Source organism: Hemitrygon akajei, unplaced genomic scaffold (genome assembly GCF_048418815.1).
Source record: "Hemitrygon akajei unplaced genomic scaffold, sHemAka1.3 Scf000042, whole genome shotgun sequence".
Lineage (NCBI taxonomy): Eukaryota > Metazoa > Chordata > Chondrichthyes > Myliobatiformes > Dasyatidae > Hemitrygon > Hemitrygon akajei.
Window position 1 is genome coordinate 7731081 of NW_027331928.1, and position 15857 is coordinate 7746937.

The 15857-nt window shown below is 49.0% G+C and overlaps 1 protein-coding gene across 2 annotated transcripts in view; it reads left to right on the top strand.

Moving 5' to 3' along the window:
• Positions 1-659: 659 nt before the first annotated feature.
• Positions 660-15857, top strand: part of LOC140720415 (uncharacterized) — a 30324-nt gene continuing 15126 nt past the window's right edge. Inside the window, exons 1-4 of one of the 2 annotated variants that reach the window (XM_073035267.1) lie at positions 660-730; positions 3042-3110; positions 4075-4194; positions 10507-10626. In XM_073035267.1, coding sequence (XP_072891368.1) covers positions 664-730; positions 3042-3110; positions 4075-4194; positions 10507-10626 — 376 coding nt within the window. In that variant the 5' untranslated portion in view covers positions 660-663. The remainder of the gene's footprint in view (positions 731-3041; positions 3111-4074; positions 4195-10506; positions 10627-15857) is intronic. The other variant, XM_073035268.1, reaches the window with a different exon arrangement.

Here is a 15857-nt window from a genome sequence, read left to right on the forward strand (position 1 = left end):
CTCCCCACTCGACCCCTCTAATCTCCGTCTCCGCTCTGACCCCGTCACGACCTCTCTGGCGCTCTCTTCCTTGCTCTCTCCCTCCATCGTCTACATTCCTTCTCCCTCACCCCTCCCTTTGCTGCACTCCGCTTTCCTCTCTGTAACAATCTCTCTCCCCTTCCTTGCCTCCTCTCCGAACCTCTCAATTCATCTCTCTCTCTCGTCCTCACGTTAAACGCGCCCACATTTCTCCCTCTCTCTCCCAATCTCCTCCCCCTTTATTTCTCTACCCATCTTCCTCATCCCCTCCCGTTTTCTCATCTCCATCACTCGTATTATCCCTTCACTCCTACCTCTCTCCCATCACTCCCCTCAACCCACTCAGTCCACTACCACCCCTACTCTCGCCGCCCACACTTTATATCCGCCTCTCTCCCTCCCCCTCTTTCTTCCCACTCTCACTACTCTTCCCACCGCCACTCTTATCTCTGTCGACCACCCTCTCACACACTCTCAATCCCTCTCCACGGCACCTCCCCACCCCCTGCTCTCGGTTCCTCTTTATCAGCTGCTCATCTCGTGTTTGTTGGCGTCGGTCTGACTCCCTTGTCAACACAGGCTTCCTCTGACAACGGTTGCTTCCCCTTTCTGAGCTCAGAGACACAGAGAATCCTCGACAGAATGGACGACAGCGAGACTTACATGAATAAGAAACCCACTAAAAATGCCGCACGGGCTGCATCCCAAGGTGAGTGGGGCAGAAAGACGGAGGGAGGGAGTTTCAATCTGAGACTGAATCCGAAAGCGTGTGATGGACAGTATGGATGGAAACCCTTCTGCGTTCGACCACGGAGGTTTGTGATGGCACAGTGGGGAGGGAGATTCACTCTGTGTCTGACCCCGGGAGTGTGTGATGGGACGGTGTGGCGGGAGATTCACTCTGTGTCTGACCCCGGGAGTGTGTGATGGGACGGTGTGGAGTGAGATTCACTCTGTGTCTGGCTCCGGGAGTGTTTGATGGGCTGGTGTGGAACGAGGTTCACTCCGTGTCCGATCCCGGGAGTGTGTGGTGAGAAGGTATGTAGGGAGATTCACTCTGTGTCTGACCCCGGGAGTGTGTGAATGGACGGTATGGAGTTCGATTCACTCTGTGTCTGACCCCGGGAGTGTGTGCTGTGACGGTGTGGAGGGAGCTTCGCTCTGTGTCTGACACCGGGAGTCTGTGATGGGACGGGGTGGAGGGAGATTCTCACTGTGTGTGACCCCGGGAGAGAGTGACCGGACGGTGTGGAGGGAGATTCACTCTGTGTCTGACCCCGGGGGTGTGTGATGGGACGGTGTGGAGGCAGATTCACTCTGTGTCTGACCCCGGGAGTGTGTGATAGGACGGTGTGGAGGGAGATTTACTCTGTGTCTGACCCCGGGAGTGTGTGATCTGACGGTGTGGAGTGAGATTCACTCTGTGTCTGGCTCCGGGAGTGTTTGATGGACTGGTGTGGAACGAGGTTCACTCCGTGTCCGATCCCGGGTGTTCGTGCTGGGTCGATGATGAGAGAGCCTCAGCAAAATTCTGAACGTGCTGTATCGTACGTGGGACCGAAAGTCAAGAACCTCTCTGTGTCCCAGTCCTTAGAGATGGAGGTCAGTTTCATTATTTTTGCCTTGACTGTGATCATGTAATGTATCCATTCCTGTCGTGAAACCTCAGGGCAAACTGACAACTGACCCTAATGATTCGCCGTTTGAATATGTCGGAGGGAGCGCGCAGTAGAGACGACTAGGAGGAGCAATGTGAGGGGGTGGGGGGCCAGTGACAGTGGTGCGCTTTGAGAAGGGTGGCGTGGAGCGACCGGCATAGGAGGACGGTATAGAGGCAGCAGTGTGGAGTGAGGTGTAGAGCGAGTGGTGTGGGAGAACGGAACGGTGTGGGAGGGGCAGTGCTGTGGAAGTGTTGTGGTCCAGGCAGTGGGGTGGAAGGGAGACTGACGGGTGAGCGTTCAGCGGGCGAAAGGAGGCGGGGCTGTGAAATGTCTGGTGAATAATGAGCGCCGTGGGAAGGGTGGTGTTTAGAGAGGGCAAAGAGAGATGTCGTGATGAGGGAGACCTCTAAAATGTAGGTTAATCTCCTCAAGCCTCTCCGCTCTCCTCTCCCACCTCTCACTCTGCACAAGCCTTATCTCGTCCCACCTTCTCTCTCCCTTTCTCTGTCACGCTCATTCATCTGTTTCCTTTCTCTTCTCCCGTCGATCCCTCTTTTACCATCTCATCCACTCTCACTTCTCTTGTCCTCACTCTTTGCTCTCTCACTATTCTCCCCATGCTGCTCTCTCTCTAACGCCCCTCCCCTCGCCCTCACTCCTTCAACCACTCTCTCCTCCGTACCCCCTCTCCCCCTACCATGTCTCTCACGGTATCGTTCCCTCTATTCCCTCTCTCCAAACCTCTCTCTCTTACCCTCCTTCTTTCCCTCCTCTCTTGCCTCCGTCGCGCGCTCATTCTGCCCGCTCTCTAACCATAACCAAGTCTCTCTCTACTGCTTCTTCCCCATTAACTCTTCCGTCTCTCATTGCTCACTTTCTCAATCCTCTCCCCTCTGTTACCCTCCCCCGGTCTCTCACACTCGCTCTCCCTTCTACACTCTTTCCCTCACTCTCTCACTCCATTTGTCTCTTCCAACCTCCCTCTCCCACATTTCTTCACCCTTTCCTTCCTATTCTCTCACCAATCGTGCTCTCCGCGCTGGCAACCTCACTCCCTTCACATCATTTTATCCCCTTTTTCTCCCCTATCTCTCCTTGTTCTCTGCCCCATTCTATTCCATTTTCCCGCCCATCGCCCCTCTTCGATCACCCCTCTCTTAACCACTCCATCCATCCATTTCAGCCTCTCTGTCTGTGTACTCCGTCTCGCTTCCCCCGCTTGCCTTTTTCCCGTCATCCCACTCGCTGTCCCCAACCTTCTTTTCCCTCTCTGTCTGTACTCTCTTCCTTTCCCTCTGCACCTCACTGTCCCCGATTCTCTACCGCGCTCACTCTTCCTTGTCTATCTCTCTCTCGCAGACCATCTGACCTCCACCTACACCGAGCTGAATACTCGGAAAGTCGAACACCTCATCAATATACAAACAGGTCAGTGATGCAACAACGACGTCATTCTGGAGGGCTCACAGGTCATACTCCCAAATGCCCAAGTGTGTGAGGCATTCGTGTCCATCAATTCCCTGGCAGCTTGTTCCACAGACTGACCACAATCTGGGTAACAAACGGTTGAATCTATTTCCCCCTCTCTCCTTATACCTGTACGCTCTGGCCGTTGATTGTCCAGGTCTAGCGGAAATAATTGCACCCATTCACTCTGTTTATGCTCCTCGTGGCTTTATATACCGCTCAAAGGTCCCCCTGCGCTACAAGGAATAAAGTTGCAATCAACCCAACCTCTTTCCCTAACTCAGTCCCTGGAGTCCCGGAAACGTCGTCGTCAATCTCCCCGTGCACTCATTTCCAGTTCGATAGCATCTGTCCGTGAACAGGACGACCAACACTGAGCACCGTACCACACGTGTATCGACGTCATGTACAACTGCAACATGGTCACCTGACTCCTGTACTCAGTGACATTCTGATGAAGGTCTGCGTTCAGACGCATTCTTCACCGTCCTGTCTACCTGTGATTTCACTTTCTGGGAACCGTGTTCCTGGACCGCGAGTCCTTCTGTTCTCCAACACTCCTCCGGAACGCTGTGAAAGTCCGACCCTGGGCTGTCTGACAGAAATACCATAGTTCGCACTTAACAGATTTAAACTGCATTTGCTTCTGCTAGTGACGGGTTCCCAGTCCGAGAAAGGAACAGCAACATTAAACCTTTGCTCCTCGCACAGAGCCAATTGTACATCTCTTGTATGTCTTCATCTCTCGCCCTATTTCCTCTCTCCATCCATTCCTCTCTCTGATGTTCTGTCTCTACGTCTTTCTCTACTCACTTCCTCATCTCCAACATAATTCATCCCTGTCTATCACTCCCCCTCCCATTCTCTACCTGTCCCTTGCCCTTCTATTTGACTCTCTCTCACATTGTCTTCCATTCTCTCCCAGATGGTCTGGACCCCACCTACTCTCAAATGAACCATCGCCAAAATGAACTTCTCATCACTAAGGATGACTATCCTCCTGTTGCGTCGGGACCAGGAGAAATGCCAGTGACTGCTCAGGCAGGTCAGAGTTCACATTGATGACGCCATTCTGAGGGGGGTCACGTGCTATACGCACAAGTGTAGAAGCACTAATACATCTGAATCGACCATTTCTCTGGTAGTTCCTTCCAAAGACATAGCACCGCCTGATTAAATAAAAATCACTTTAGTCCGCAGTTAAATCTCTTTCTACTATCACCTCAGAACTGGGCGTCCTGATCCTCGATTCTGCAAGTGGATAGAAAATGACTCTGCGCATTCACCTTCTCTTGCCCCACATGGTTTTTAAACCTCTGTCAGTCACCCATGAAAGCCAAGGTATAAAATCCTAACCGCCCTCCCCCACATTAAATTCCTCAATATGCCTGTTTAGTAGACTCTTCAACTTCACTAGTGTATCTGCCTCCACCACTGACTCGGGCAGTGCATTCCACGCACCAACCAATTTCTGGGTGAAAAACCTTCCTCTAATATTCCCCTTGAACTTCGCTCCCCTTACCATAAAGCCATATTCTCTTGTACTGAGCAGTGGTGCCCTGGGGAAGAGGTGCTGGCTGTCCACTCTGTCTATTCCTCTTAATATCTTGTACATTTCTATCATGACTCATCTGATCCTCCTTCTCTCCAAACAGTAAAGCCTTAGCTCCCTTAATCTCTGATCATAATCCATGCTCTCTAAGCCAGGCAGCATCCTGGTAAATCTCCCCTGTACCCTTTCCAATGCTTCCACATCCTTCCTATAGTGAAGAGACCAGAACTGGCCACAGTGCCCTAAGTGTGGCGTAACTAGAATTTTATAGAGCTGCATCATTACATCGCGTCTCTTGAACTCTATCCCTTGATTTATGAAAGCTAACACCACATAAGCTTTCATAACTACACTATCTACCTGTGAGACAACTTTCAGGGGACTTTGTATATGTACCCCCATATCCCTCTGCTCCTCCACACTACCTAGTGTCCTATCATTTACTTTGATCTCTGCCTTGGAGTTTGTCCTTCCAAAGTGTACCACCTCACACTTCTCCGGGTAGAACTCCATCTGCCACTTCTCAGCCCTATTCTGCATTGCATCAATGTCTGTCTGCAATCTTGAAAAATCCTCTGCACTATCTACAACACCACCGACCTCTGCATCGTCTGCAAACTTTCCAACCCACACTTCTACCCTCACATCCAGGTCGCTAATAAAAATCACGAGAAGTAGAGGTCCCAGAACAGATCCTTGTGGGACACCACCAGTCACAACCCTCCAATCTGAATGTAATTCCTCCACCGCGGCTCTCTGCCTTCTGCAGGCAAGCCAATTCTGAATCCACCTGGCCAGCCGTCCCTGGATCCCATGCATTCCGACTTTCTAAATAAGACTACCGTGTTGAAGCTTGTCAAAGACCTTACTAAAATCCATGTAGATCACATCTACTGCACTAACCTCATCTATATGCCTGGTCACCTCCTCACAGAACTCTTGTTAGACACAGATCAGTCTTGTTAGACACGTTCTGCCTTTCACAAAGCCATGCGGACTGTCCCTGATCAGACCATGATCTCTAAATGCCTACAGATTTTATCTCTAAGATTCTTTTCCAACAGCTTTCCCACCACAGACGTAAGGCTCACTGGTCTATAATTACCCGGACTATCCCTATTACATTTTTCAACAAGGGGACAACACTCGCCTACCTCTAATCCTCTGGTACCATTCCCATGGATAACAAGGACATAAAGATCCTAGCCAGAGTCTCAGCAATCTCTACCGTCGAGGAGCAGTCTGGGGAATATTCTGTCAGGCCCCGGGGACTTATCCGTCCTAATGTATTTTAACAACTCCAACACCTCCTCTCCCTTAATATCAACATGCACCAGAACATCAACCTGACTCATATTGTCCTCACCGTCATCAGGTTCCCTCCCCGTGGTGAATACGGAAGGGTCCATTGAGGACCTCGCTCACTTCCACAGCCTCCATCCCACTTTTATCTCAAATCGGTTCTCCCTTCACTCCTGTCATCCTTCTGATAATTGAAGAATGCCTACCCTACTCGCCAAGGTCTTCTCCTGCCTACTTCATGCTCTTCTCAGTCCCTTAATAAGCTCCTTTCATGCTACCCCATATTCCTCAATAGACCCATTTGATCCTTCCTTCCTAAACCTCATGTCTGCTGCCTTCTTCCACCTCACTAGATTTTCCATCTCAATTGTCACCCATGGTTCCTTCACACTATCATTTTTTTTAATCTTCCTCACCGGGGCAGATTTATCCAAACTTCCTGCAAGACATCCTTAAACATCGACCACACGTCCGTAGTAGATGTCTCTGCAAAAAAATCATTTCAATTCACACCAGCGTTCTAGCCTTATAGCCTCATAATTTGCCGATCCCCAATTAAAATTTTTGCTGTCCTCTCTGATTCTGCCCTGTTCCATAATAACGCTAAAGGCCAGGGAGCGGTGATCACTGTCCCCCAGATGCTCACCCACTGACGGATCTGTGACCTGACCCTGTACGTTATCTAATACTAGATCTAGTATGGCATTCACCCTAATTGGCCTGTCAACATACTGTGACAGGAATCCATCCTGGACACACTTAACAAACTCTGCCTCATCGACACCCTTGGAACTAGTCAAGTGCCAATCAATATTAGGGAAGTTAAAGACACTCATGATAACAACGCTGTTAATTTTGCACCTTTCCAAAATCTGCCTCCGTATCTGTTCCTCGGTATCTCTGTTGCTACCAGGGAGTCTATACAAATACCCACAGTAGTGTAACTGCTCCCTTCCTGTTCCTGACCTCCACCCATACAGACTCAAAAGAGGATCCTGCTACATTACCTACCCTTTCTGTAGGTGTAACAGTATCCCTGACCAGTAATGCCACCCTTCTCCTCTACCCACTTTCTATCCCTTTTAAAGCACTGAAATCCAGGAATAATGAGAATCTATTCCTGCCCTGGTGCCAGCCAAGTCTGCTTAATAGCCGCTACATCATAATTCCATGTATGCATCCAAGCTGACAGTTCATCACCTTTGTTCCTGATGCTTCTTGCATTGAAGTACTCACACTTTAGCCCTTCTAACTTACTACCTTTACAGCCTTTATTCTGCATCTCTTTCCTCAAGGCCTCTCTATATGTTAGATCTGGCTTTACTCCATGCACTTCTTTCACTGCACTATCGCTCCGGGTCCCATCCCGCTTGCAAATTAGTTTAAACCCTCCCGAAGCATGGTAACCAACTGCAAGCTTATCAAATGCGTATTGTGTAATCTGTTACAAATGTTCGAAATAGTTGACAAAGATCCTTGGTCCCACTAGCGACATTCTGGTATTCATGGCTAGTGACCGGCCTCCAGTCTGAGAAACGAACTTCAACCCTCAAACTTTGCTCCCACCGCCGAGTCAATTTTATATTGTATGATCAGCCATGATCACAGTGAATAGCGGTGCTGGCTAGAAGGGCCGAATGGCCTACTCCTGCACCTACTGTCTATTGTCAATTGTCTATTGTCTATATCCAGTCAGCCATCCCTCCCTTTGCCGTACACCAACTTTCAGAGCGGTAGACCATCTGGGACTTTGTTAAATCTGTGTATGTTACATCTACCAACCGGATCAGTCCTCCGCAGTTAAATTAGTCAGACAGATCTCTTTCACATCATCTTCCAGAGCAGTCTACTATCTGACCATTTATCCACAGCCCTTTTCAACTCTACGTACGATACACCTACCACCCGTGCTTGTTCTGTCCTCCCTGTCAAATTATCCGACAACTCTCTCTAGGTCTCACGCAATCTAGTATCTCCCTTCCCCCACTATCTTCCACACTCCATATCTTCCCCTCGCCCTCCCTGTCTATCCGCTCCATTGCTTCTCCGTCCCTACCGCTGTCCCTTCCTTCTATTTTCCAGTGGGGTACACAATCTGGGAACTTGACAGTCAGCATACATTATCTCTGCCAATGCGCACAAATCAGTCAGACAAATTTCGCTGTGCCTCCCACCATTTTACAGAGTAGCCCACCAACTAGAAACGTTAAATGCGTTATAGAGTTCCCTATTCGTCAAGTGTACTTCCCTGTTCTCATGAAACGCCCTGGTTCCTCGCTCACAATACAGAAACTGCTTCACCCGTGACCGCAAGTAACTGCTGAGCGTTGTTCCTCACTCACAGTATAGAAACTGCTTCACCCGTGACCGCAAGTAACTGCTGAGCGTTGTTCCTCACTCGAAATGTTGAAACCGCTTCACCCGTGACCGCAGGAAACTGCTAACCGCTGTGGAAAGAGCTGAGCCTATCTCGGAAACCAGCTTCCCTTCCATGAACTCCGTTCAGAATTCCTGACTCCTCGATGAAGCAGCCAGAAGCATCACAGAACCACTTCCAGCCAGGCTGGAGGAACCAAGGATCTTTGTCAACTATATCGACCATTTGTAACAAATTACACAATACGCGGTTGGTGAACTTGCAGATTGCTAGCATGGTTCGGGAGGGTTTAAAGTAATTTGCAAGGGGGACGGGACCCGGAGCGGTAGAGCTGTGAAAGAAGTGCATGGAGTAAAGTCAGATCTTCCATCGGAGGGGAGATGCGAAGGCATGTCTCACTAGGTTGAAGGACAGCTTCCACCCCAGTGTTATCAGACTATTGAACCGCCCTCTACCATGATGTGTACACTTGACCTCGCAATCTGCTTTCCCTTTGCCGCTGCACCTTATTCTCTGCCTGCACCGCACATTCTCTGTAACTGTGACATTCTGTAACATTCTGCATTCTGTGATTGATTTACGTTGCTCCGCTGCCATGAAGTGATCGGTATCTCGGGATGTTACTGGCACCTCTGCTGTCTGTGATGTTTGTGAATGACCCGGATGACAATTTAGATGAGTGGTTTGGTTAGAGGGTCTTGAGCAGTCTCCGTAGATGTTGAACGGGAGGTCTGACAGAGGTTTCTACGGTCACAAGAGACACAGACTGTCCACAAAGAGTACCTTTTAACAAAGATGAAATCTCTAATACCAGAGTGAATGCATTCGGGACAACATTGTAGGCCTGTTTCTGTACTCCGCTGGGTGGTCTCTGCTCTATACCTCGAAATCATAAAACATTTCACCAACTCTACGAGGCAGGACATGATAAACCCACAAAGCCTAGTTGAATATCCAGATTTCCATCCACATCTTTGCCACAAACAGCAGCAGTCGTAGGACGGATCCTTGCATTACCCCAGGAGTCACGGTCTTCCAACCAGCGTCCACCGCTCTCTGAGGTCTGCACACAACCTAACTCTGAGCCCAAATTCCCAGTTCATTGCGAATTCCAGTCAACACAATCTTGTCAATGTACTTCCCATGAAAGGGACGTGGCCAAATGCCCGTCTAAAGTCATGCGTTTAACATGTTTAACCGTGATCCCTTTCTACGTCGATAGGGAAGGGTCGTGCCGTTAACTGTCTCCTGTCCCTCCACATTTGACTGTCCAGAGCTCAGAACCTCACTCTTACCCGCAGTAAACTCCGTGTGCCATTTCTCCACCCATCTACAGCTGATCCCCATCCCATCGAATCCATCAGCGATGTTCCACACGTTCCACAACACCACCAATCTGTGTGCCGGCTGCGATTTGAGCAAATCGGTCTCGGGTAGAACGGACTAGCTCCTTGCAGTTAGTGGCGGGAGTTGAACCCGGGTCTGTGGTACTGTAAACCGCCACGTTACCGTACCGCTCGTCCTCTTGCAAGCAGCCACGACACAAAGAAACAGAATGGAGCGCAAATTTCCCCACAACATTTTAGTCCCCAGAAGACCGTCGTATATCCAGTGTGTGGAAATTGTAGAAAGCTTGCAAATAATGCAACTATGAAAAACAATAAAACAACCCTCTCTCGCATGAATTCTCTCTCGCTCACTCTGTCACTCTCCTTCTCCGTCCCATTCCCCCTTCACTCTACCCCTCTCTCCCTCAATTGCACTGTCACTCTCACACTGGTCTCTCCCCATCCACACAAAACCTCTCATCCTCTGTTCCCTCCGCCACATTCTCACCCATTCTCGCCTTGCTCTGTCGCCCCAAATTTATTCAATATTCTCGCCCATCACATCACTCTGTCACCCTCCATCCCCCCCACACAGCGATCCGTTCTGCCCTGTCTCCCCCACTTGGAATCCGCGTCTTTACCGTTCACTTCCCCCTCTTCCTCACCTTCTCTCCTTACCTCTCAGCCTTCTCGCTCCGTGTCTCCTCTCTCTGCTCTGTCTCCCTGTCCTCACTCCCACCATTCTCTACCGCCTTCAGTTTCTCACCCTCCCTCACATTTTCTCTCTTTCTCTCCCAGACAGTCTAACATCCACCTACTCAGTGCTGAAGCTTCGGAGACACGATCTTCTCATCGATGAGGATGAAAACACTCCAGTCGCCGCCGGACCCGCCAGACTATCAGTGCCTGTAGAAGCAGGTCAGAGTTCACAGTATTAACGTCAGTATGAAGGGGTCACGTGCTATACGCACAGATGTTCAAGTTCTAATGCATCAACATCGATCACTTCCTCTGGCAGCTCGTCCCATAGACAGACCACCATCTCAATAAGAAAAGAAAAGGTTTCACTCGTGTCCCCAGTTACACCACCTTCTACAGTCACCTGATCCCTGTGGGCCCTGGTTCTCGATTTTCTAAACCAAGAGGAAAACGACTTTGTGCATTCACCTTCTCTGTGCACCATGCGTTTTTATACAACTCCGTAAGGTCACCTATGCGCTCCGAGGTATAAACTGACAACCTGTCTAACTTATCAACAGAATTCAGTTACTCGAGTTCCTGCAATGTCCTCGTAAATCTCCTCTACACTCTCTCCAGCTCAGTGGCTTCTTATCTAGAGCAAGACGACTGGAACCGCACAATCTACTCCAAGTGTAGCTTCACTAACGACTTGTACAATTCCAATGTGACCTCCATACTCCTGTACTCATTGCCCTGACTGAAGAAGGGCGGCGTGTCAGACGTCTTCCCCACCGCCCTGTCTACCTGTGACCTCACTTCCTGGCAACCGTGCACCGCGAGCCCTGGGTCCCTCTGTTCCACATCACTCCCCAGGGTCCCTGTCTACCTGTGACTTCACTTCCTGGGAAGCGTGCACATCGAGCCCTGGGTCCCTCTGTTCCACATCACTCCCCAGGGTCCCTGACTACCTGTGACTTCACTTTCTGGGAAGCGTGCACCTCGAGCCCTGGGTCCCTCTGTTCCACATCACTCCCCAGGGTCCCTGTCTACCTGTGACTTCATTTTCTGGGAAGCGTGCACCTCGCGCGGGTCCCTCTGTTCCACATCACTCCCCAGGGTCCCTGTCTACCTGTGACTTCATTTTCTGGGAAGCGTGCACCGCGAGCCCTGGGTCCCTCTGTTCCACATCACTCCCCAGGGTCCCTGTCTACCTGTGACTTCACTTCCTGGGAAGCGTGCACCTCGAGCCCTGGGTCCCTCTGTTCCACATCACTCCCCAGGGTCCCTGTCTACCTGTGACTTCATTTTCTGGCAACCGTGCACCTCGCGCCCTGGGTCCCTCTGTTCCACATCACTCCCCACCGCCCTGTCTACCTTTGACTTCACTTTCAAGGACCGTGTACCTGTAGCCCTGGGTCCCTCTGTTCCACATCACTCCCCAGGGTCCCTTACTACCTGTGACTTCACTTTCTGGGAAGCGTGCACCTCGAGCCCTGGGTCCCTCTGTTCCACATCACTCCCCAGGGTCCCTGTCTACCTGTGACTTCATTTTCTGGCAACCGTGCACCTCGAGCCCTGGGTCCCTCTGTTCCACATCACTCCCCACCGCCCTGTCTACCTGTGACTTCACTTCCTGGCAACCGTGCACCTCGAGCCCTGGTTCCTTCTGTTCCACATCACTCCCCACCGCCCTGTCTATCTGTGACTCCACTTTCAGCAACCATGTACCTGTAGCCCTGCGTCACGCTGTTCCTTAACAATTCTCAAGTTTCCTCACCTGCACCGTGAAAGTCCAACTCTGTTGTTTGCCCTGCTAATATACGACAGCACAAACTAAATTGCATGTGCTCCTGTTTAGCCGAATTCCCCGGCGAATCGAGCTCCCACTGTAAGAGATAACTGTCTTCACTGTTTAAAACGCCTTCAACGTCGTCTGCAAGCTCACCTACCGTGTATTGTATAATCTGCTATAAATGGTCGATATAGTTGAGAAAGATCGCTGGTCCCACCACCGACCGCCTGTGAACAGCGCTAGTGACGGGCTTCCAGTCTAAGAAATTAACTGTAACCCTAGACCTTGTTGCCGAGCCATTCTTATATCTAATCATCCATCCCTGCGTGTGTCGCACATCATCTCACAGAGCAGTATGCCATCTGGGACGTTATTAATATCTGTGTACATTGCATCCAGCATCTCGACCTGATCAATCCTCCACAATCAAATTAGCCATACAGATCTCCTTGGGTTCCACAACATCTCCAGACCAGTCTACCATCTGAACCCTTGTTAATAGCTTTGGTCAAGTCTCTGTATGGTACATCTACTACCAGTTCCTGGTATGTCCTCCCCAGTCAAATCCGCACGACAAATCTCCCTGGGTGTCACGCCACCTGTCATCTCCTTCCCCATTCTCTCTTCTACTCTCACTACCTTTCCCTCTCCGGCCCATTTGCACCGCTCCATTCCTTCACCGTCTCTCCCTACATTCCTCTCCCCCATCTTCCAGACAGATCTACCATCTGGGATCTTGATATGGGACTTGTCAAGAGTCCATTATGTCTATCAATCTGGTCATATCAGTCCTTAAAACCCCCCATTCAGCAGAGTAGTCTACCAGGGGAAAAAATGTCTTATCGTCTTCCATGTTCACCATGTCTACTACCCTGTTCTCAGGAAAAGCCATGGTTCTTCACTAAAAATATAAACACTGCTCCGCCCATGACCACAGGAAACTGCAGAGCGTTGTGGAAAGAGCTGAGCTCAGCTCCGAAACTAACTTCCCCTCCATGAACTCTTTCTACACACACTGCTGATTCTGTAAATCAGCCAGCATCATCAAAAAAACACCTCCACCCACCCCGAACCTTCTCACTTCTGTACACACCCATCGGAGCTGCTGGGAACATGTGCCTACTTTAGAAATTACATCGTGTTGCACATAGCCCTTATTTTTCTAAGCAACATGTACCTTTCCAGAAGTCTCTTAAAAGAACTTATCGTTTCCGCCTCCACCACCGTTGCCGGCAGCCCATTCCACACACTCACGTCTCTCTGCGGAAAAAACCTACCCCTGACATTTCTTCTGTACCCACTTCCAACCACATTAAAACTGTGCTCTCTCGCGTCAGCCATTTAGGCTCGGGGAGAAAGCCTCTGACTATTCGCGCGATCAATGTTTCTTATCATCTTATACACATCTATCAGGTCACCTCTCATCCTCCGTCGCTCCAAGCAGAAAAAGCCCAGTTCACACACGCTCCCCACACCAGGCAAAATCCTTGTAATCTCCTCTGGACTTTCTCTATAGTTTCCACATGCTTCCTGGAGTGAGGTGACCAGAACTGAGCCGAGTACACCAAGTGGGGGCTGACCAGAGTGTTATATAGTTGTAATATTACCTGTTGGCTCTTCAATTCAATCCCACTGTTGATGAAGACCAGTGCACCGTATGCCTTTTTTAACCACAAGTTTAACCTTTACAACAGCTTTGGGTGTCCAATGGACTTTGATCCCAAGATCCCGCTGATCTTCCACACTGCCCAGAGACTTACTATTAAGTCTATATTCTAACATCATATTTGACCTAGAAAAATAATGCAGCTCACACTTATCTGAGTTAAACTCCATCAGCTGCTTCTCAGCCCAGTTTGGCATCCTATCGATGTCCCGCTGTAAACTATGACAGCCGTCCGGACTACCCTCAACACCCCAACCTTTGTGTCATCAGCAAATTTACTAACCAATCAATCCACTTCCCTATCCAGGTCATTTATAAAATCCAGGAAGGAAATGGGACCCGGAATAGGTCCCCTGAGACACACCACTGGTCACCGATCTCCATACAGAATATGACCCGTCCAAAACGACATTTTGCTTTCTGTGGAAAAGCCAATTCTGGATCCACAAATCAAGGTCCTCTTGGATCCCTTGACACCTTACATTCTCAACAAGTCTTGCATGGGGTATCATATCAAATGGTTTGCTCTAATCCATATACACTACATCTACTGTTCAACCTTCATCAATGTGTCCAGTTATATCATCAAAAAATTCAATCAGGCTCGTAAAGTACGACGTGTCTTTGACTAAGCCATACTGACTATTCCTAATCCTATTATGTCTCTCCCAACGTTCATAAATCCTGCACTCAGGATCTTTTCCAGCAACTTACCAACAACTGAAGTAAGTCTATCTGGTGTATAATTTCCTCGGCTATCTCTACTGTCCTTTAACTGGGGAAAAACATCTGCAACCCTACGATCCTTCGGAACCTCTCCCGTCCCCATTGATGATGCTGCTCCCTATAGATGCTGCCTGGCATGCTGGAGTGTTGCTTGAATTTCCAGCATCTGCAGATTTTATCGTGTTTGTGTTTTTAAACTCTTTCTTAACCTGCTTGTTCCAATCCCTCTCCAATGCAATGGTGAAGGACATAGAACTGTTTTATCTATCTCCAAAATGCTTTTCCACTGAGAGACCTGACACCAAACCAGGTTCATTTTCCAATATCAGATCAAGTGCAGCCTCTCCTCTTGTAGGCTTATCTACAATTTGTGTCAAGAAATAATCTCTATCCTATCTAAACCCCTTGATCTAGGGAGATGCCAATAAGTATTGGAAAAATTCTGATCTCCAACCACGCCGTTATTATTACACCTTTCCAGAATCTGTATCCGCATCTGCTCCTCGATGTCGTGTAACTATTTTGTACTCTATAAAAAAGTCCAAGTAGATTTATTAACCCCTTCCTGCTTCTATCATCAGACTCAGTGGACAATCCCGCGATGACTTCCTCCTTTTCTGTTGCGGTGACACAATCTCTGAACAGCAGTGCCAGGGCCCCAGAACATTTGCCTCCCGCACTGTCCTTTCTGAAGCATCCAAAGCCTGGTACATGTTTGTCTTAGTACTAGCAAAGACTATCACCTCTTACTTATCAGCATTAAAATCTATCTGCATTCTTTCAGCCCACTCTTCTAACAGGCTTAAATCTCTCTGCAGGCTTTGAAAACCTACTTCATTATCTACAAAGCCACCTATCTTAGTATCATCTGCATACTTACTAATCCAATTTACCACCCCATCATCCAGATCATTAATGTATATGACAAACAACATTGGACCCAGTACAGATCCCTGAGGCACACCACTAGTCACCGGCCTCCAAACTGACAATCAGCTATCCACCACTACTCTCTGGCATCTCCCTTCCAGCCACTGTTGAATCCATTTTACTACTTCAACATTAATACCTAACGATTGAATCTTCCGAACCAACCTTCAGTGTGGAAACTTGTCAAAGGCCTTACTGAAGTCCATTTCGACAACATTCACTGCTTTACCATTGTCAATTTTCCTAGTAACCTCTTCAAAACATTCAATAAGATTTGTCAAACACGAACTTCTACACAAAAATCCATGTTGGCTCTTCCTAATCAGACCCTGTCTATACAGATAATTATATATA